Raw genomic sequence first — 23,306 nt, 5'->3', positions numbered from 1 at the left:
GGTAAAATAAAAGGCCCTGTGCAGATTTAATTAATAAATCTACCCAGTGGCTCAGAGCAGGTTTGGAAAATCACCTAAAAGAAAAATCGTTCGCTAGTCAGAAAAAATTAAATATTACCTGATTGATAGTGTTCACATATCTAACATAAAGATGGGTCCGATCAAGAAGAGTTAATAGATATAGGAACTTAGAAAAGAATAAAATCACCTTGGCAAATGTGGAAAGTGCCCATCTGAGTACTAACTAAGGGACAGGAAATCCCACCCATTGGGCTTTGAATATTTCCGGTCCTAAAGGCAAAGTTATCCCTGGAGGATATAGAGGGCTTTAGCCAAAGACCTTTGAGCTTTCTGGTACCTTTGCCAAGCCCATTCCTAAGAGGAGACAGATGCATCAAGCTAAGATGACCTGATGCCATTAACATTCCATGCTACCATATTCCCTCATTCTGATTCCATACTCACCAGGCAACCTTCTCATTGTGATCTGGCTTCCCATGTAGGTCTGCCTATAAGGGGAAAATGTACTGCTCCTACAAGCTTTGATTTAATTGTTATCTGATGAATTAATGGTCCCTAATTATGATCTGATTCCCTATTTTGATTTACTATAGTGAGAAAAAATGGGCTTGTCATGTGTTATTTTAGTTAGCTTGAGACAATCTCTTGGGATCTGACTATTCCTGGACACTAGCTTGAAATGGGAAATCTCTGGACATTTAAAGTGGAGACCAGATCCAAGAAAGTGTCAACCTAATTGGCTTATGACCCAATAAGTTCCCGCCTAGCTCTAAGCAGTCGTCCCAGACAAAATGCCACCACTTTTGGTTTAATTTCTCCTTCTTTCCAAGAAACTACTATTAAGTTAAGTAAGGTTTGTGAAAAATGCTTCACAAGGTGAAAAGCATATTAAATGGATTTAAATATTATTTATCATTTTAGGGTTATTTTTGTACTTTTAATGTGAAAAACAATAATTTATCTGTCTGAATTAATTTCTCAGTGTCAAGGTCATCTGTCAGCTTTAGATAAAAATATCTTAATTTCATATGTCATATGTTTCCTAATAATTAATGGAGCTAAATTCACCCATTTGAGCATAATTACAATTGTACTCATAACACAGATTCTATCTTAAGCTGGCAAATGTTTCTTCTTGGTCTTAAAAATGCAAACAATACCTTCCCTAATTACTAAATGTCCCAATTATCCTTCCCTTTTAAGTAACTCATATTTTATGGCTACCATACCTCCTTCCTGTGCTCTATTAAAATAAGTGAAAATTACCTGAGATATAACCTTGAAAAGGAAGCATAGTCAAGCTTCTGTGTGTGATTAATTCAGGATTTTTTTAAAGATGGACATTCTTTTCCTTCTATATCCACCCTTCTCCAGAGTCAAACTTGAAGCAATTTCATACACTGATGGTAAAGTAAGTCGGCATGCAAATGCAAACCTATTCTTGGAAAGTTTCATTTTCTAGGTTTCATGCATTTAAAATTTGGAAGCAGTCAAAACTTGGTCTATTCTGATAGAAGTCATATCTAGCTATAAAAAGTTCCTCTTTGTTTTTCACACAACCTTTCAAATTCATGAGAGATCATCTTAAATTATTACAAATCTATTCCTTACTCTTTTGCCCCAAAACACAGAAATTATAGGCCTTCCAATTAAAGTAAGAAATAATTAAACAGACATACATGGCAAGTGCTTAATAAGTGCACAATATATATTTCACTAAATAGATTAATTGAATCTAGCATCTTAAAGAATGTGAAGAAAAAGCATTTACCCCAATGGGAAATGGAGCTTCATTCTCCAGCAATGAGGTTTTTGATCTGGACCCCGAAGTTACCTTTGGAGCAGTTCCTACTGCAGGATTACTGGGAAGAGGTTGTAATCGAATTGGAGGCTGCATATTTCCTGGGGCAGTGCATGGTCGAGGGGCTGTCTAGACAATTAGGGAAAAAAATTCCATTTAAATTAGTATCTTGACATGTTTCCGGGACCAATTAATAGCTCAACAAATTGCCTAGACTAATTAATGGTGCCTCTTTACTGAACAGATTAACCTTTAATTATGTCCTTCCATTATACATACTCTTATGACCCACCGTATTTGTTAAAACACATGGTGTGGAAGTCCTCTACATACCTAACTGCCGCAATTGTAGAGTATTTTGGATAAAGGAGATGTTCTCTGTTAGGTTCCTGTATTTTATTCACACTGTGAACTCGCTTACAATACCTAACTGATGCTGTACATTGAATGGCTTTGTTCAATTAAATGTTAAGTTGAATAATGTTCCTAATTTAGACATCTAAGGGCCTATGATTAAAATGAACTCATTCCTGTTTAAATGTTTTCAACATCAACTCTAGTACGAGTCCTTTAGGTCTTAAGATTGGTGCTGAAGTAAAAGCAGACAATACGATTCAAAAAGAGGGAAAACAAATACTTACTTCTAATGCATTACCATTTATTCAACCTCTTCCTTGAAATACCAGGAAAACAAAACTGAAAAATTGTAACTGGCAACTTTGGAAAACACTGTCAAAATGGAGATGTTTTCCAGGCTGGATAGTTTCCATTTGCCCCTCTTCTTTGTCTCCTCTGTTCTGCTCTGGCTGCTGGGAGTTATTTCTTTATGGACTACATCAACTAACCTCAGGATTCCAGTTGGATTTGGCCAATGAAAGACACTGGCAGGAGATCAAAAGACAGGAGAGAAGGAGACTGGGGTCTTAACGCTCCTGGACCCTTCCCAACCAAGGTTATGATGGGCCAGCTGGGTCCCTCCAACAAAGTCCACAGCTCCTATCAGGAAGTCCTCTCCCAGAAGCTGCCAGCTGATTCTGGTATCCAAGTCCTCTCTTTCCCCCTAAGCCTATGTGGTGTGGTTTCCCATTGTATTCACCCCAGCATGCTTTACATCCCCAGCTGGTTTTCCTTAACCCCACCTGCATCTTTCTAAATAGTTTCTTTATTAAACCCTTCCTAATTACCCTATTTGTGTGAGCCATCTGTTTCCTGCTGAGACCCTGACTGATGCATTTTCTAATCAAGAATGTACTACAGAGAAAACCAAAAGTGCCAGTTCAGAGCATTAGATGTGTCTTTTGGAGCACTGACAGAACATTGCAATAAAGATCAGCAATGTTTCAAAAATGGAAAAAACAAGATGTTTGGCCCAGTTGTTCTATTACAGTAAAATAGTAGAAAACCTGTTAAGAATAATACATGCAAATTTGGGTAAGAGGGTATGAGAACAACAGTATATAAATGATTAATGAATAAGATTTATTACATTGACTCACGGTGTAATGGTGACAACAAATATTCAACTCTGGAAAAGTGTTGTATAAATACATAAAAAATGGTGATAGGACAACTCCCACCAACCAAAAGTTGGTCTTAGCGCCATCTTGACAAGCATGTTATATGTTGCCAAAACTCTGATTTTGTTAAGTTAACACTTATTGAATTCCAACTCTAGTCACTGTGAGATGAAAAAGTAATTTTTAACATCTAATGGCAACACGAGACAATTAGTGTCAAATGAACCACACAAATACTGCCAAAGAGACAATAACAACAAAATACCTGAAAACTAATAGAACTTAGAACTAAAAGTTATTTGGAATAAGCCAATGAGACTAGTAAAAATTAAAGTTTCACAAAAGTAATTACATTTTATCCAAATGAATGAGCAAAAGAAGAAAATGATAAGGAGAAAAGAGGAATGGTAAATTTGAACATCCAAGTAAGAAGAGCCAGTTGTGAGCCAGACATGGGAAGGAGAGCAAAGAGACTATTCCCCAATATCTGTTTTCCTTTCTTCATGTAATAGAATATTTATTAGGGAACATGCCTATCACAAATAAAGACTGTATTTCCCACGTCTCTTGAAACTCCATATAGATGTATGCCTCAGTTTGGGCCAGTAAGATGTGAGCAGAAGTGCTACATGAAACTTCCAGATCATGCCCTTAGAAAGAAGAAATGTGTCTTCACTTTCCCCTTATCCCCTTCTCTCTGGCTGAAAGAGCCACACAGTGATGTATATACCATCTTGGTATACGTGGATGAAGGCAACACACTAAATTTGTCAGATCAATGACAGAAAAGGAGTCTGAGCTTTTGACGCCTCATAGAGTAGAGATGGTGCAGGAGCTGAGACTCATGCGTGTGTGTTGAGGCGGGGAGCGCATCCTTACGTTAAAGTCGTTATTTTGGTCTCTGCATACAAACCTAGACAAGAAGCCAAGTGGACTGACTAAAGCAGCGTTTGGTTTAAAGAAAAAAGACATAAGCCTCTATGAGCCAAAAGGTGAAAGGTCTTAAAACCCACAAAGAGAAATCAGACTAGAAGTTTTCTGAACAAAGGAATCAAATCATGCAAAAGAATTAATTTGATCTCTGTAAAACAAATATGCCTTAAAACCCACTCCTGTCAAAAAATCCAACTGAACACAAAAACATTGAATGTAGGACTTGGAAAGCAGGTTACTCTAAACTAGAACATGATCTATTGGCTGCTGTGCGCTAGATGTTACTTCCCCACATTTGCATTCAGTTAGATGAATGCGGCAGTCAAATGTTTAACCGATTACATGTATCTCTAAAAACAAATCTACGCCGTTCAACTAACAGCTGTGAACTACAAACTGTTGTAGTTCACATCAGGAGCCACCTTAAATTTGCTATATTTTAAACTGTCCGTAATATATTTTCTTGGAATATATATGGCACTGTAGCTTAACATTTTCAAAACTGTACCTGAATGTGAATTGAAATTGACTACCTGGTGATTACTCAGCTTAGCTGAGCATTTCTAATTCTTAGAAGATCTCTGGGGGTGAATTTTCCAAGCATGTACAAAATTAGTTGAATGACTTCCACAGTTTTAATGGCATGGTGCAGCTAAAAGCCTACATGCTATTTTGAAAGTTTAGGTGCAATTGGTGACCAAGTGAAGTTAACTATTCACCGTATGCTCTCCTTATTCACTCAAGAAAATTTAAAGAGAAAAATGGATGGCAATATCCCAAAAGGATTATTATCTTTATTCCAATGGCACCTGGAGGTCAGGAATCCAATTCGGAGGATATGTAACCAAGTTAGGAAAACAAAAAAGAAGGACTTGAATTTCTGTAACATGGGAACTGCAATTCCAAGATCACAATAGGTATCCCCGATGAGGCAGCAGCACCGCAGGGGGTGATCAAGTGAAGAATCCTGGCTTACCAGATAGAAAGGCTGCTAAAGTGCTGGTGTCAGTGGTTCCTGTAATTTTTAAATTACTTTCTCACTCCTGCCACATTAACATCTCCTGGATGTATCATAAACTACTTATTGAGGCTGTTCAGCTAGAAAATTGAAAAGAAAGACTTTCAAGGGTTTTTCCTCCCTGAAACAGGTAGGAAGATAGAAAATAGCCCTTGTTTCTTTTGTTTCACCCAGGATAAGCTTTTGAGAGTCTAGTGAATTTGCCACCCAATAAAAGAATTATTTGTGTACATATACATTTAAATGAAGCCTGGAAATATGATAACAACAAAGGGAAGATGGTTGCTTTTCATAACTTGAGCTGTTCATCGAGAAATGTCAAAACATATTTACCTTTTGAAAATGTCAAAGCTTAACACTATATGTGATGAACCTACTTCAATAATCTGTGAAAGCGTTGCAATTCCTCTACAAATATTGTGCAATCCAAAAAAACGTTCATGCTAACAAGGAAATACATTAGGCCACACAAAGCCAGAATAAAGAATGTCATCAAATCAATTCATTTAAAGCTGAAACCATCAACCACCAGCAAATATTTTGCAAGTCTTTTCCTGTATCTATATTGTTTCAAGCTACCTTATGTTCCTTCAAGTAAATACCACTCCTAGGTTATAAATGAATCGAAGTGGAATGAAATGTCAGTGTGCGATTTCTTTAAACAGAATTTCTGTACATTTAATTATTTTTATCTTAGACTGTGTGCATATACTTTTGATAAAAGAAGCTCAGATGTAAGTATCTGGCCCGACACGTTGTGCAGTACCATTGAATTTGTATGCATAAAGAAGCTTTAAGATAAGGTAAGAGTAGAGGAAACAGCAAGAGAAAAATCCAGAGGTCAGAAAATATAGAACATGCATGGAACAACCAATGGTTCAATTGTGCTGCATTGTAGGGTGCTAAAGGGTAATCGTGGGGAAAAAGTACTAGGATAGCCAAACTGATGTCATGTGGCTTGGGGTCTTAAATGTCAGGTGCAAGAGTCTGGGCTTTTCTATAGGTGACACAGGGCCAGTGAAGGTATTTGGGCATGTAAGTAACATAAGTAATCCACACTTTAAGAAAACTAATCCAGCAGTAACAAAATGGATTTAACAGGGGTGATATTGAATGAAGGCGGGACAACCAGTAAAGACAGAGTTGAATGGATACAAGATTATGTTTTCACTCAGTAGGATTCCCAAGATGATATAACCATGTACCCAGAGAGCGTTCTTTCTGAGAGTAATACAAAATCATGAATTAATTAGTTGGCATGGTGCAGGTCAGAGTGTTATTACCGTGACTCACCAGTGTTACCGGACTGGAATGTCCTTCATCAACCAGAACACTATGGCCATGATTAGTCTTGGGGCCAACTGGGGGGCGGGGAGGCAGGATTGGCATGTTATTTCCTATAGTCCATCCTGTGTGCTCTCCCTAGAATAAGAAAGTGATTTAACAAACCGATGCATAATTAGTAATCTAGGTTACGTTAGTGCCTGCCAGATAAGAGGTGTTATGTGACTAGAGAAGTTCTTTCTCATTCTTTTCAAAAGTACTCCCTCTGAGGACCATCATGATAATCAGGAGATGTTTCCACAGCTGTACTGGGGACCTGGGTGTGGTAGTGAAAGGCAGGAAATTGAGTATGCTTTATCCAAAGAAATAGCTGTGCTCACAGTAACAGCTACAGATGTGGTGTATCCTTAGTTTCAGCAATAATATTTATTAATCTGCTTTAAGCAGATCATTACAAGAAGCACAATGTTCCTCACTACTCTGATCAGTAGAGACTACCAGAAAGTATTATTTTTCTGCCTTAAAAAATTATTAAATAATGCCATAAGCAAAGGGTTATATATTACATATGGGGGACCTAAAATATAGGTCTTTCGCCAAGTGTAGCTATAGGTGAAAATGTTATGGATGAAAATCGTACAGCGGAAATGAAGTGTCTATCAGGAATTTCTGCCAGTGCTAAAATGTGCCCATGTGTCTGGTTAGTATGTCTGGCAATCTGGGCGAGAGTGAATAGAACACTGTTTCAGGAACCATATTCTCCAGTAACTATTTTTTCGGTCAACATTTCAGCAGATAAATTATAGAATCTATCAGTCCTCGATATAGGACACTATTGGTAAAGTTGATTTAACCACAAATCTCTACACACCAACTTTTCTGATTTTGAAAAACTGACTTATTGTCTGTTATTTAACAACACTTTTGTAATAAGAGTATGTCTTAACTAAGATAAAATAGATTTGAGTCTATCAGGCAAGAGGGAAAATTACTGTTTCCTATGGCGAGTTATTCCACAGAAGCTTTACGAATATTCATCAGTTTGTGAAATGTGTCTTAAGCCCCACGTTTGTAATACCCTGAAAATGAAGGACAACACGTGGGTTTGAATGGCTCAAGAAATTGAGTAAAACTGCCAACCTGAACTGAAACCTTTCAAGCATGCCTAATTGAATCTCTCATCTCTTGATTTAAATTTACACATCTTCTAAGTTGACTGCAAAGATGAACTATCAAATGCAAAGTAAAAAACAACGAATTTTAAAATGCCTTCACAAAATGTCTAAATCTTAAGCTTTTGTTTGCTAAAGTAGATCTTTCCTACCATATATTTTCAAGGGTCACGTTCACATGAAAATGTACCATTGGATAATTCTTAAAATGCCCCATTTTCCATCCCATTGGGAATATCACCATCTATTTTTACCTTTTATGACAAACAAATCTTTTGGCCTCTATCACAAATCAATCAAGAAAATACAAAAGCAAAATTTCAAACTTGAGAAGAACGGTTTCAAGTTTTTCTTACAACGACTTGTGCCTTATACAGTTTCTCTTGCACACCAGCTCCTATTTTGTTATGATCTTCTGTAATAATAGTGGCCAAGATTTAAGCTTGGTGGAACGATCATTTGACCTCAGTTATGAGTTACCCCAAAATAAAGTGCCCCCAAGCCACTTCAATAATAGTACCATTGGCCTTCAAAATCATGAAATAATATTATGAAGTAAAAGAGTTATGTAGCTCCTTACCTTAAATCTCTGAATTCGCTCCTTCCTAGCTAATGTCTCCAGTTTCTTTTTAATTTCAAGCTGATGGTAACGCTAAGCACACAGGAAAGAGTGGAGGAAAGAATCATATCAATTGTAGCAAAGAAATTTTTAGAGGAAAATAATCCCACTATCTAACTGTATTCTCATGTACCCCTCTTGTCATTGAGATGGAGAAGAATCACCTGCATAAGTGTGCAAGTGGGAATACAAATTGGTACAACTCTTTGGAAAGCCAATTCCTAACATATATTAGGCAGTTAAAAGTGTTCCTACTCTGTAACCCATAAGTTTCATTTCTAAACTTAAGGAGAAGTCTGAATAATAATAAAAAAAATGTTTTATGCACAAATATGTTGTCTGAAAGGTTGTGTTTTTTTTCCTTCAAAGCAAAAATTCGGGGCAACATAAACTTTAAAGAGAAGGGTTTCAGTTTTTGGTGCATCCATATAATGGAATAGAATATAATTATTAAAATAAGCTTCCTAAAGATTTTGGGGTTTTTTTGTTTTGTTTTTTTTTAAAGCACTTTACTGAGGTATGATTGACATACAAAAAGTTGTACATATTTAATGTGTATAACTTGATGACTTTGGAGATAAGTATATACCTGTGAAACTCTCAACTACAGTCTATGTCATAAACATATCCATCACATCTAAAGGTTTCCTCCCACCTTCTTTATTATTATTAGTTTATGATAAGAACACTTAAGATCTATCCTCTTAGCAAATTTTTAAGTGTACGACACAGTACTGTTAACTATAGGCAATAGATCTCTATAGTAGATCTCTAGGGCTTATTCATCTTGCATAACTGAAACTTTATCCCCGTTGAGTAATACCTCCTCATTTTCCTCTCCCCCAGGCCCTGGCAACCACCATTACACCCTCTACCTCTATGAGTTTGACTAGTTTACATTCTTCATATAAGTTGGACGTGGAGAAAAGGGAAACCTTGTACATTGTTGTTGGGAATGTAAATTGGTGCATCCACTGTGGAAAACGGCATGGTGGTTCCTAAAAAAATCAAAATTAGAACTACCCTATGATCCATCAGTTGCACTCCTGGGTATATATTCAAGAATTGAAATAATCAACAATCTCATTTTCATTGCAGCAGTTTTCACAATAGCCAACACATGGAAGCAAGCTAAAGGTCCACCGACGGGTGAATGGATAAAGAAGATGTGGTACATATATACAATAGGATATTATTCAGCCTTTAGATTTTGTTTAAAAAATGGAAAATACATGTAATGCTGATAAAAGTAGGATGCAGAACTGCACAGAAACACAATTTTATTGGTCAAGCTCACATTATGTGCGTATCTGTGTGCTAGGAAAGTGCTTCGCGTGCATCATCTCTTCTTGAACAATTCCAACTGCTAAGCAGTCTCATTTTACAAATGAAGAAACTGAAGCAGAGGGTCGTGAACTTGCCCCAGGTCATACACCTAGTCAGTGGTGGAACTGTAATTTGAATCTTGGTCTATCTGACACTAACTTCCCGTTTGGCTTTTTTTTTTTTTTTTCATAAAAACCTCCCAGTAGTCATCTTATCGAACCATTCTGCAGCTTGAGACCCCCCTGGCTTCCAGGACACCACTCTATCAGGTTTTCCCACTGTTTGAAGGTTCTTATCTACCCCATGTTGTTCTTCCCAATTTCCTGCAACGCACACACCACGAAGCTAGAAACCTCAGAGTGGCCCTGGGTGTCTTCTTCCCCATTCCTCATCCAGGCAGTATCGGTCTCTCTCCCTGTTCCAGATCCCTGTGGGCAGCAGCATTGCCCCAGTATGTCCACTACTGCTGTTAGCCCACACCCTCTGGCAACAGCTTCCTAGCTGACCTCCCACCTCCAATCTTTTCCAGCTCATTAATCCATCTTCCACATTTTTAGCAACGTCATCTTTCTAAAACAGCTCTGCTCATTTATTTCACTCCGTGCTGAAAAATGTTTCTTCACTTTGTCACCTACACTGCAAACCTAGCTGGGAATTGAAGACCTCCAGAAACAGGGCCCCAACTTATTGGAGAGTGTCACTTCCTGCCAGTCTTTCAACCAACTCACAGTGTAGTCTGGCCTCAGTGAGCTTTCCTTTCCATCCACAATGTCCCCTCACACCTCTGTAACTTCACACCTGCTGTCTTCACTCTCTGGAATGCCTTGCTTATCTTTTCATGTCAAGTTTCATTGAGTCCTCCAGGTTCAGTTCAAAAAGCAGGACCTCTGTTCAGCTTCCTCTGACTCTCACAGAGGCAAGTCATCATTCCCTTCTTTTCTGAGCTCAGTCTATTTGTTCCTCTCTTCTAGCATTTGATCACTTTCTACAGCATTTTTTAAAAAATCATATCTCACAGCTACATCACATAGCCCCATACTGGTACATGGTAAGCTTGCAGTTAATGTTTATTGCATGAATGAATATGTGAATAGTAATACAACAACATTAGTAAACAGCATCAGCATAAACTAAATGTGAGACAAATGTAACAATTTAGAAATATTTTATTTTTAAATTATATTAATATATTATATATTATATAAAATTATATATTACACATTAACATTTATCTAAGCTATTTATTCCAAACTTTAAGAATACACAAAGACTCTTTAATAACAGCACATGTAACAGTTATGATGTGTCCATTACAGGAAATTTTGGAAAACGAAAGTTCAAGAATCAAGGCTAAGACAGAACTTGGTGCCTACTGATTAAGTTTGAAATTATGTATAATTAATTTTACGCTGTACTATTTTTTCAACATTAGTTGTAGGATTCCAACTAATACTTTTATAAAGAAGTGAATTTGGGAGCCATAAACAATGATTCTATGTAATTCATGCACATGACATAAATCACAAAATGAATTCCTAAATGAACAAATCATATACGTCCGAAGAGAGCACAACACTTGCTCAATTTAATAGTAGCATAATAATAAATATTTTGAGTGGCACTACACTTAGTATTGGTTTACTGATGATTCTACAGTTGGTCATAAATGTTTAGTGCACCCACAGGTCAATGGTTTTATGAGCCAAGTTTTCTGATTTACAGCTACTTGGTCAAGCCGAGAAGTGACATGCTTTTTCACAGACATTAAAACGGTATTGATGCTTGAAACTACAAGTTCCATGGAGCGAGGCTAAAATAATTTATCAAGTTAGCTAGATATCCTTCTAAAAATGCCATGTCAGGCTGAAAAAAAAGTTGTTGATACTTGGGTTGTGAATCTGTGCTGACCAATGTGGCCTAAAGTAGGAGGGACAGCAGATGTTTCAATGCCTGCTCCTTGAAATTTAGCATACGGCTGAGCTTCGGAGCCCTCAAAGAATAACAAATCCGAAATAATTCATGGCAGTGGAATTACTGATATTTAAACAGATGTCACTTTTTTTTTTAGCAAATGGAAATTGAGGTACAGATGGTGAGGGCTGGTATGTTTTAAAGTAGCCATTACGGATTAAAACTCTACATTTGTTAAATTAAATATCACAAAATATACAATGATGTCCATATTTTTCCCTAACTGAAATGAAGAAATGCTTACTTCAGTGTCTTGTCTCCTCACTACCTAGAGAGATATAGAGTATTTCTCAGGTCACCTTGTTCCATTCCTTTTTAATGAAATATAGGAAGAATTCCCCTGCTTCTGGGTACAGAAAGTATTATTAATTATCATATTAATAAATATCAGTTGTAAAGAAAATAGTTAATACTTGTACCTCCATATCAAGAACCTTATGGAAAATAGCCTGGGCTAAGCACTCCCGGATATATTTTTGGTGATCCCTCTTCATGATATTTAGCTTGTATTCCTTTTCAGAAAGTATCCTCCCATTTCTTGTGATCTGTCATGAATAAATAAAACATATATAGAAATACAAAGCAGAAAATGTATTGTTAGTTCCCTAAGAGAGAGAGATGGACCGTCAGTTGATCAGACAGAGAAGGAAGCAGCGTCTTTTAAGGCTAATGAGGTGTAGTGCTATGGCTGATAAATTTTCACTTTTAATGAATGTTTCATAAGGAAAAGAAAAGAGAAAGGCAGTCTCATATGCCCATCATTGTGAAAACACATACAGGTGGTGCACTTGACGTTTAAAACAAGGTTTTCATTAGAGTAACAATTTTCCCTTAATGGAACCCAGGTGTTCTTTTCATTTCTTTTTTTGAACACGTTGGGGAAGAAGGCGTGGGGTGCTACCCTGAAACAGTGAATAGGAGCAGTGATCACAGGACTGATGATCTCACAGGAAATACTTTGAAGGGCAAAACATGTAAGCTACAGAGGATCTCATCAATTTGTTTTTAAAATAATTGGTTTCATTACTTTGTTTTCACACTGCTTTTCTTCTTTCACTCTCTAGCCCAGAATGTAATTTAATTTGCTGTGATTCAGATTATACAGTACTGCAGATATAAAGTATTTCAGATTGGTTTCAAGTGACATCACTGCAAGTCCCAGGAGTGATAGTTTCTGAATTTTATTTACTTGTTTTTCTTTTATTCCTTCCTATGGGCATATTTGTTCTATTTTTCTACATCTTACCTAAACTGAGGATGTTATCCTTCCTGGAATGTTCATCTTCCTTTTCACTTATTTAAACCCTGCTCTTCTTTCCATACCTAATTCAAGTCCACATATTTCTTAATTTTGATAACTAGTTTTTTAGTACTGTTGTTGCAACCTATTGGAGTATCGAGATCAGCTAGAGTTGTGCTACGAGAGATTGATTATTGATCATCTTTTTTATGAATGCATTTTCTAAAGGAAGAAAGCAGTGTGGTTATAGAAAGTGTGCTTGGAATTACGAATAACTCAGTTATAGTCTTTGAAATGTGTTGTCCATGGGATATCATGTCATGACTATCCAACCAGGAAAAACTGTTGAGAACTTCCTGCACTGCCCCTCCCTTAGCAAGTAACTTGTCATTGATATTTCTCCTCTGGGAGTATCTAATCTCCCCAACTAGACTGGAAGCTCCTATAGGGCAGAAGTTCTTAAACTTGAGCCAGCATCTGAAGAATCACCTGGAAGACAAGTGGAAAAAGACTGATGGACCCCACCCCACAGTTTCTGACTCAACAGATCTGGGCTGGGGCTCTAGAATTTGCATGTTCTAACAAGTTCCCAGGCGATGCTGAACAATCCTGATTCAGAGACTGTATCTGAACTGCTCTAGAGAAAGGGCTGCGTCCTTCCTGTTTGAGTTGCCATGCACATAATCAGTGTTCAATAAGTGCTTGTTAATGACGTTGATAAGTAAATACAAAGTCCTTCCCATTTATATATGAAGCTCACAGACTTTTATCTGAAGAAGTAGTGTTAATGCTACCCACAACAATTACAACAACCATTTATTACACATCTCTAATTGCTACAACAATCTTGAGAGTGGGGTATCATTATCTTTATTATCGTCCTTCAACTGAAGAAGTTGGAGCTGAGAAAGTTAAGTGTTTTCCTGAACATTCTGTCTTGTAAATGGCAGAGCCAGGTTTCAGCCAGGTGTATCTGATAACAAAGCCCCAGGAGACAAAAAGCAGGCTCTCTGAGAACTACCCAGACAGAGTGCCAAGCACATAAACAACAATTAGAAATGCAATGCATATCCTTTCAACACCATGGCAACAATAGTTAAGGAAACCCACAGTGTTTTAAGAAAGTAAACAGCTAAAATTGTTAGTCACACTTTCTATAACCACACCCCTTACTTTGAATGGAAAACTACAGTGTTTTTTAAAGGTTTTACATTATAGACATTTAGAGAACTGGAAATTTTCTGGAAATGATGGTTTTGAAGCTAACGAAAGACACTAATGTATCAATAAACCATCACATGAAATGAAAGAGTTTTTAAAAATTTAAAGGAAAATTTTGAACTGTTCATGTCTTCCACACCACATCCTGTGATTATTAAAAACAATATTTTTTTTCTGAAGACAGTAAAGTCTTTTCTATCCTTACTCCCTAACAGTTCCTGGTTTATACAATATGTTCAATAAATATGGGTTGAATAAATGAGTGGGTAAATAAACAAATGACATATGCTCTTGAAAACTCATAGGGATTTTCCTCAATAATTTATAAGTTGCCTTAGCAGCCATCATGACCTCTCTTCCTATCTTTTGAAACACAGCCTCAAATAGATAAATCAGAGCTTTGGAAAGGAAGTAATTTTTCTAAAATGAGGGAAGGGAAAAGATGTCACCGATAAGCTCAAAGAGGAAACCAGAAAAGATAGGGAATTATTGGATTTAATGAAACAAGAGGGCAGGTAGGAATGAGACCAAATCTTACCAGCCCTGATCTCAAGAGATGCCGCCTTATCCTTGTATTGTTAAAATATCCAGCCAGGTGTTTATCCGTAAGACTATTATATGCTGCAAGTAATCTGGAACAGAAAAATGAAGCCATTAAGGTTTTATGAGGTGTTGCTTGATAACCAAGGCAATTCTTGACTCTCATCCCCAAACTGTGCATAATCGTTCATTCATCCAGCCAGCCAGTCATTTACGTATGTGTTTAAAAAACAAGTATTGAAATAAAGATGTTTAAAAAAAAAAAAAAAAGTATTGAGCACCTACTGTTTTCTAGGTTTGATGATAAGGACTGAGAGACAGCCCTGATGCTGTTTTATCCCACAGACAAGTATGGAAATCAGACATGAACAATTAAGTTGGTTACGAAAAATCCAATAATAGAAACATGCAAAAAATCGTGGGGACGCAGAGAAGGAGGCCACCAACTCCAGTTGTCAAGAAAGTCTTCGTGAAGGAAGCCTGATGGAAAAGTAGGGGCTTCCTCAGAGGACCCTTCAGCCTCTGGTTACACACCCTAAATTCTAGTCACTCAAACTTCCTTGCACTCCCTAAACATATTCTGTCCTGTCTTCAGGACACGATGTACAGTCCCACTACTGGGAAGTCCTTTCCCTCAGCAGATATTAGCTAATGGAGAACACCTGTGATGCACAAGCATCTCTTCTCCCAAGAAACATCCCCTGATACAAACTGGGTGTGCTGTGTTACCCTCCCCTCTATTCCTCTAAGACCTTGAGTTCCATTACACATCCACGATATGTTACTGCTTATTTCTTAGTCTACTCCTGTTGGTTTGCAAACTGGCACACACACACAGAGGGCAAGGGAAGAGTGAAAAAAAAAGGCAGCCACTCCAGATTGGTAAGTGGCAGGATTAATAAGCAAAGGAACTTCCTTAAGAGGCTTGTCTTGGGCAGCTGCAAGATGAGTTGCTCTCCACACCTGCCCATCAGAATCTTAAAAGTTTATATAGAGGCCTTAACTGGGTTCAATCGTGTACAAGGTCTCGATGACCTCCACAACATATTGCTCTCTTAAGTCTGCACCCTTGAAAATGGTCCCCACTGTGGGAATGGCGGGCAGAACATATGCATTCCAAGGACAGGGGAGAGGGTAAGGAGCCTCTGATTGCCCAGGTCCGGCTTGAGGCGGTCACATCCTTTCAATGACCTCCTCCAATACCTCTGCTAGATTTGAAGGTCAGGATGGCGCATTATTCTCCGCATCCTTACTTATTTCTTATGTACCTGAATAACGATGTGTTCAACACATGAAGATACAATTTTGTTTGGGACTCATTCTTACTGGTATAAATTTCAAACTAAGCTTCAGCTCAGCGTTTAGAAGTGTTAACTTCCACATATATATACAGACAGTTTCATTAATTCCGCATCCAGAACCAAAAAAAAATGTTCATAGATTACTGCTGATTTTTACGGTCTTTCATTTAAAAGAGAACAAATTGGCTCCTTGGTTACATGGTCAATATAAGTCTATAAAACAAAGTTTGAAACTACTTTTTCTAAGTTTTAAACTATCCCTCATTAATTATTATCTTACGAAAGCAGGCACACATATACATATACATGTATGTATACATGTATGCATGCATGTGCATCCATATGTGTGTGTGTGTATATATATAAATATATATATACACACACATACACATATAAATGTGAGTGTGTGTCTGTAGAGAGAAACAAAGAGACAGAGGGACAGAAAGAAAACACGCAAGCCTAAACATGGTCCTAACATAAAGTTGTCCTAAAACAAATGCACACCCTATTACCCGCCACAAAGATTTATAATCTGTACATTTCATGAGCAGCTGATCCCTAACTTATTCTGAAACAAGAACAGGGACTCATAGAATCGAGTAAATATCATTAGCAACAATTTTATTTAGCTATTTGCACTGCCTTAATTACATGGAGATGGTATTGGTGACCTTTTCCTGTCTTTTCTCCTTAATGCCCGTCTCAGGAAAGTTCCATGCTGTCAAATGGTAAGGAAAGTTTAATTTTGTCCACAAAAGAGACTGAAAAGCAGTTACAAAGCCCAGAAGCCAAGGTGCCACATGAGAGTTGCAGACCCATGAACAGCTGCAGAAACCATTATTTCACTGGGTTTACGTAAAAAGACAACCTGAGAGCTTCAGTAATGCACATACAAAACCAGCCCCGGATAATGCTTTGAAACCATCTTTTAAATGAACCATCTTGGTGTCCTATAGTTCATCAAAGGTTTCCTGTCTCCAAAAGGTCAACGTTGTATCCCTTACCCTTTCTGAATCTCAGAATACCTTTTCAGCAACTCGTTTCAGAAAGGTGAGCAGGTGTCTCTCAGTCCTAACAATCATGATTCCACAGTTCACAGATTCTTAAGATAAATCATTAGACTGATATCATATATAGTCTTTTGTCTGTTTTTCAGGCTCACATTTTAAAAAATCAATAGTTTCGGAATAGCTATGAGTGCTAAAACCCTGATTAAATGTAGTAGGGTCAAAATGTTAAGATAACATGGACCTCCACTTCCCTGTTGACTGTAAAATATCCCATTCTTTTAATTCAGACTTTGAAACACTTCTAATATTTAGGTCTTAATAACAAAGCTTAGCCAGCTTTGGCACTACCTCATTCTAATTCTGCTCTCTCAGGCTCCTATTGAATGAGTCTGTGTGTGTGATGCCCCTCCAGTCTTACTGACAAGTGGAATAGATCCAGGAGAGTTGAAATCTTTGCACACAATGATTTTCTCACCTCTTCCTGTTTAGGAAAGAATGAAGGTCCCTGGTTGGGGGACCATTTTTAAAGCATCTTTTTCCATGACTATGAATAATAACCAGCTGGGTCTCCCCAGGCTCAGCCATTTCTTTTTCAGAAAATGCCTTAATTTTTTTAACTGAAACTTTAGATAAATGAATTGTTTGCTAACAAGAAACTGTACTAAATTATATACAGGTTTAGTAAAATGGTTATTATGGACTGAATATATGTTTCCCCCCAAAATTCATAGGTTGAAACCCTATCCCCCCATGTGATGGTATTAGGAGATGGGGCCTTCAGGAGGTGACTAGGTCATGAGGCTAGAGCCCTCATGAATGGGATCAGCACCCTATAAAAGAGACTCCAGAAAGCTCCCATGTCCCTTCCACCATGTGAGGACACAGGAAGAAAATGGCCATCTGTGAACCAGGAAGCGAGTTCTCACCAGACACTGAATCTGCTGGTGCCTTGATCTTGAACTTACCAGCCTCCGGACCTGTACGAAATAAATTTCTGTGGTTTAAGCCACCCAGTTTATGGCATTCTGTATAGCAGCCTGAACAAACTGAGACAGCAGCTAATGCAAACATTTCCACAGTCTACATATAAATGTCAACCTCATTCTGACCATCAAGCTTCCTGCACAGGGAGAGAGTAATAATCCTGTGGCTCAGTCACAACCATGATCTGTCACAACCTTCCCACTCTGCTCCTCTTCAAGGGTGCTTGGTATGGGTTTGCAGCCTCCCTTTGCATGTACTCAATTACAAGAGCTTTACTGACCTAGCCACTTTGATTTAGTAGAGCTCTTCTCATCTTTCTGCCTTTCCTCTCCACTCACTGCTACTGTTTCTCCTCACCATGCACATTTCTTCCTCGCACTCAGCACAACCCTGGGCCAGATGAGGTCGCCTCACCTGGGCTTTGGGTTGTGTTGCACCTTGAGTATTCTACTCCCCTTGTAAGTTACTGCCTGCATCTGTTGCCAAAGCTGGACTTCGTGGTCATGCTGCCTCAGTCCTGTGATCCTCTCCTGTTCCAATCCACAATATCAACAACCACATTGGTCACAGCGACCACCCGGCCACTGTGACCACATCACTCAAAAGCCATGCTGTTCACACAAAGGCCCATAACTAACTGGCCAGACCAGCCCGACTCGCTGGCTTCTTTATATGATGGACAAGGCTATTTACCAACCCCTGTTCACTGGGTAGAGAAAGACCTCCTTTCCGGTTCAACGCGCTGGAAAACACTGTCCCCCAGGAAACAAAGCAACCTTATCTCTATGATGGTTACCATTTCCCCCACTTCAATCCACACCTCCCAGTCCCTGCAGTGCCTGAGTATTAAGGAGCAGCTGCTGAGTCACTGGGAGAGCCGCCTTCCCAGCTATAGCCTTTCAACGCTTGACCCCTGAGCCCCTGCCGCCCACCATGTAGACGACATAATTGGGGCTCTGAACTAATAAGGTCAATTCCTATCGAGCCCTCCATTTGCCCCCAAAGAGAGAAAGAGTATTCCATAGAAACCCAGACTAACAGGAAAGGCACTATCATATTAATCAGAAAACATTTATTGTGTACTATTCTCAAGGCATTCTGTACAGCACCAGGGATCCAGAGATGGCACAGACACTACATTGACAGTACTTCCAATTCAGTGGGGAGGCATGCATGCACATACAGTGTGTATGTGTGTGTGTGTGTGTGTGTGTGTACTTGATTTCTTCCTGTGTCACAGGTTAATTCTTTCACAAATAGTTACTGAGTGTCCCCATGTCAGACACCGCGCCTTCAGCTGGGGAAGGAGTATAGTATCTCTATCCCATTCTGCAGATTACAAAGCTCTTCCACATACATAGTCTCATTCGTTTGTTTTCAGGCCTCTGGAATGTGAGTAATATCTAACAGTCACAGCTCTTCCATCTTCCTAAGATGGAAAAGCTCCAAAACAAGATTATTGCTCAACATGAGTGAGTCCAAGAAAAACATGCTGAGGGTAAGGTTTCCTGGACCATACTGATAGAAGAATTTCTTGAACCCCAACCTTCTCTCCCAGCATGCTGGGCCCCACACTGTCTACTTCTGTGGAGGGAGAGGGATGTAGTGGTCAAGACTCCAGCTCCAGTCCAATCCTGGCTCCACCATTACTGGCTCCATAACCGGGAGCATGTGACTTAACCTCCCTGTCTATGCCTCGATTGTTCTGCCTTCCACAAGACGCTTGAACACTCACACAATTCAGCCAAGTTCTTTGCCACTTTACAACAAGGATCACCTTTCCTCCAGTTTCCAATAACATATTCCTCATTTCTGCCTGAGACTCCATCAGAATGGCCTTTACCATCCATATTTCTACCAATATTCTGTACATGATGTGCTGTGTAAGAAGATGGATGCTTCCTTTCCAGCTCCCTTTTCAGAATCACCTTAAAAGTCCCTTCAGGAGAAAATATTTTCAAACCATATATCTGATAAGTTGTTAATATCCAAAATATATAAAGAATTCATACAACTCAATAGCAAAAACCCAAATAATCAGATTAGAAAATGGGTAGATCTGAATAGATATTTTTCCAAAGAAAGCATACAAATGGTCAACAGGTGCATGAAAAGGTGTTCATCATCATTAGCCATCAGGAAGATGTAAATCGAAACCACAATGAAATATTACCTCACACCTGTTAGGATGATTATTATCAAAAAGACAAGAGATAACATGTTTTGCCAAGGATGTGGAGTGAAGGAAATCCTTAGGCACCATTGGTGGGAATTTAAATTGGTGTAGCCACTATGGAAAACAGTATGGAGGTTTCTCAAAAAATTAAAAATGGAACTCCCATATGATCCAGCAACCCACTTCTGAGTACATATATATAGGAAATAAAATTACTATCTCAGAAAGGTATTTGCACCCCCATGTTCATTGCAGCATTATTCACAATAATCAAGACACGGAAACAACATAAGTATCCATCAACAGATAAATGGATAAAGAAAATGTGATACACACACATACACACACACACATATACACTTGAATATTATTCAGCCATAAAAAATAAAGAAATCCTGCCATTTGTGACATGAACAGAACTTGAAGGCATTCTGCTAAGTAAAATAAGTCAGATTGTGAAAGACAAACACTGTATGATCTCACTTATATGTGGAATCTAAAAGATCCAAACATATAAACACAACAGAATGGTGGCTGCCAGGGGCTCAAGGGTGGGAGAAATAGGGAGATGTTGATCAAAGGGTACAAACTTCTGATTATAAGATGAATAAGTTCTGGGAATCTAATGTACAGCATGGTGATTTCAGTTAACAACACTGTATTGCACACTTGAATGCTGCTAAGAACGTAGATCTTAAATGATCTCACCACAAAAAGAAATGGTAATTATTTGAGGCTGTGGTAGCATTAACTAAACTTACTGTGAAAATCATTTTGCAATATATATGTGTATCAAATCATTACATTGTACACCTTAAACTTACACAATGTTATATGTCAATTATATCTCAATAAAGCTGGAGATAAAAGGTTTTGCATCTCACAACTTTTCCAGCCTCTACCTATTACCAGTTCCAAAGCTGCTTCCACACTTCTAGGTATTTGTTATGGCAGCACCCCACTTCTTGGTACCAATTTCTATCTTAGTCTATTCAGGCTTTGTAACAGAAATAGACTGGGTGGCTTAAACAACAGACGTTCATTTCTCACAGTTCTGGAAGCTGGAAGTCCGAGATCAGGGGGACAGCATGGTCAGATTCTTGTTGAAGGCCCTCTTCCTGGTGTACAGATGGCCACATCTTCTCATTTGTTCACATGGCAGAGAGAAAGAGAGAGGCAAGCTCTCTGATGCCTCCTCTTATAAGGGCACTAATCCCATCACAAGGGCTCCATCCTCATGACCTATTTACCCAAAGCCCCATTTCCAAATAGCATCATATTGGGGATTGTGAATTCAACATATGAATTTGAGGAGTATACAAACATGAGACCATAACAGAAGGCATAACTGTCTCCATTTTGTAGATGAGGAAAACAAGACTTAGGTTAAGTCACTTGCCAAAGATTATGTAACCTAAATCTTGTTCCTGATAACATACACCAAATCACAGTGAAACACACTTATAAGGGCTTGCTAAGGCGGGGACCAGGATGCTAAGTATAATAATGGAAAATTGTGAATCATTAAATATTCACAGAGATATAATTCCACCAATTTCTAGTACAGAGATAAGAAAACTTTAAATAAAAATTCTTCAGATGAAAATTAGCAAATACATACCTGTCATTTATAATTAGCCATATCATTAGCATAAAAACAATGTACTGAAATCTTTAAATCATCTTACTCTCTTATATATATTTCTGCAATCTACTTTATACTACAAATTACCTGGTACACTTGTTCAGAGAGAACATAAAGAATGTTTTTAACACAACCAGTTTTATTTAGCTCAAATTCTTGTGACTTAGCCCATCTGAATTAATGAAATTTGTATTCGTTTATTATTGCTCTGTACAAAACTATCACACGCTAGTAGCTTGGAAACAACACAAATTTATTATAGTTCTGGATGTCAGAAGTCTCATACAGGTCTCACTAGGTTAAAATTAAGGTGTCGGCAAGGCTGCATTCCTTCTGGAGGCTCTGAGAGAGGATTCTTTTTCTTTCCTTTTCCACATTCTAGAGGCTGCCCACATTCCCTGCCTACATTCCTTGGCTCCTGGCCCCCTTCCATTGCCAAAGCCAGTCAAGAATTTCTCATGATGCCATCTCTCTGATTCTGGTTCCTCTACCTCCCTCTTTCCCATTTAGGGACATTTGTGCTTACTTACATTGGGTCCACCCAGATTAATCCAGAATAATCTTCTTCTTTTAAGATCAGCTGCTAAGCAACCTTAATTCCATCTGCAACCTTAATCCCTCCCTTGCCATGTAAAGTAACATATTCACATGTCCTGAGGATTAAGACATGGACATCATTTAGAGGCCATTATCCTGCCTACCACAAGGTCTTTCTATATCCAAATGTCAGGAAGCAGAAACACTGGACACTGAATGTGATGGTGTTTGGGCTATGATGTATATTGTCCAGTGATTTATCATGCCAATGATCCCCACTTTCAAAAAGTACACTTCCCAGGTGGAAGAAGGCAGTTCTTGGAGCCACACCAGGATGCACAAAACAAGCTGGGACCTACTTTGCTGATCTAATTTTGATATGCCACATGTAAGCACTAAGACAAAAGAACAAGAGGTACACCAAGGAGCATTTCAAACAATTTACATTTTTTTTCTCATAAGGATAATAATAGAGAAGCAACTTGCTTTAGGTGAATCTAATTTGTGAAAAGACAGATTATCCCATAGGACATAATTATATTCATGTCAAACACCATCTATTCAGCACTTAACATATTTCATTAAATTCAAATAATTATTATATAGAACACTAAGAAAGAAGAAAGTTTTACCAATTATACTATGACATACCATTGACTGTAACCTGCAAACGATTTTAGTAATGTGAAACGTGAAAAAAAATCATTTGGTATTAATGAAATAGATTTCCACGCTTGTTTACTACTACACATATTTAGACACACCTGGGAAAGAGAAAAAAGAAGGGATATAGAAGAATATGGAAGGGTCCCCACAATCAAAAGCCTCAAAATGAGGTTAGAGAAAAGGATTTTATGCATAAAACAATTAGAAAGCATATAAAAGTATACTTAAAAAGCACTCACAGTGGTGTTTTGGAGCTTGCCTATACTGGCTCTCATAAGACAATTGTTAAAATGTTCAGGAATTTTGCAAGCCATTGTCAGTTTG

The 23,306-nt window shown here is 38.1% G+C and overlaps 1 protein-coding gene across 1 annotated transcript in view; it reads right to left on the bottom strand.

Moving 5' to 3' along the window:
- ERICH3 (glutamate rich 3) overlaps nucleotides 1–23,306 on the bottom strand; it is a 117,539-nt gene that overhangs the window by 68,617 nt on the left and 25,616 nt on the right. Inside the window, 5 exon segments of the mRNA XM_030759959.2 lie at nucleotides 1,793–1,951; nucleotides 6,584–6,712; nucleotides 8,327–8,398; nucleotides 12,082–12,207; nucleotides 14,662–14,755. Coding sequence (XP_030615819.2) covers nucleotides 1,793–1,951; nucleotides 6,584–6,712; nucleotides 8,327–8,398; nucleotides 12,082–12,207; nucleotides 14,662–14,755 — 580 coding nt within the window.

The sequence above is a fragment of the Delphinapterus leucas genome, chromosome 1 (assembly GCF_059928025.1).
Source record: "Delphinapterus leucas isolate spDelLeu-1000000601 "Yukka" chromosome 1, BTC_Dleu_Yukka2, whole genome shotgun sequence".
Lineage (NCBI taxonomy): Eukaryota > Metazoa > Chordata > Mammalia > Artiodactyla > Monodontidae > Delphinapterus > Delphinapterus leucas.
The sequence above is the reverse complement of the archived record's forward strand: the minus strand, read 5'-3'. Positions and strand labels throughout refer to the sequence as shown.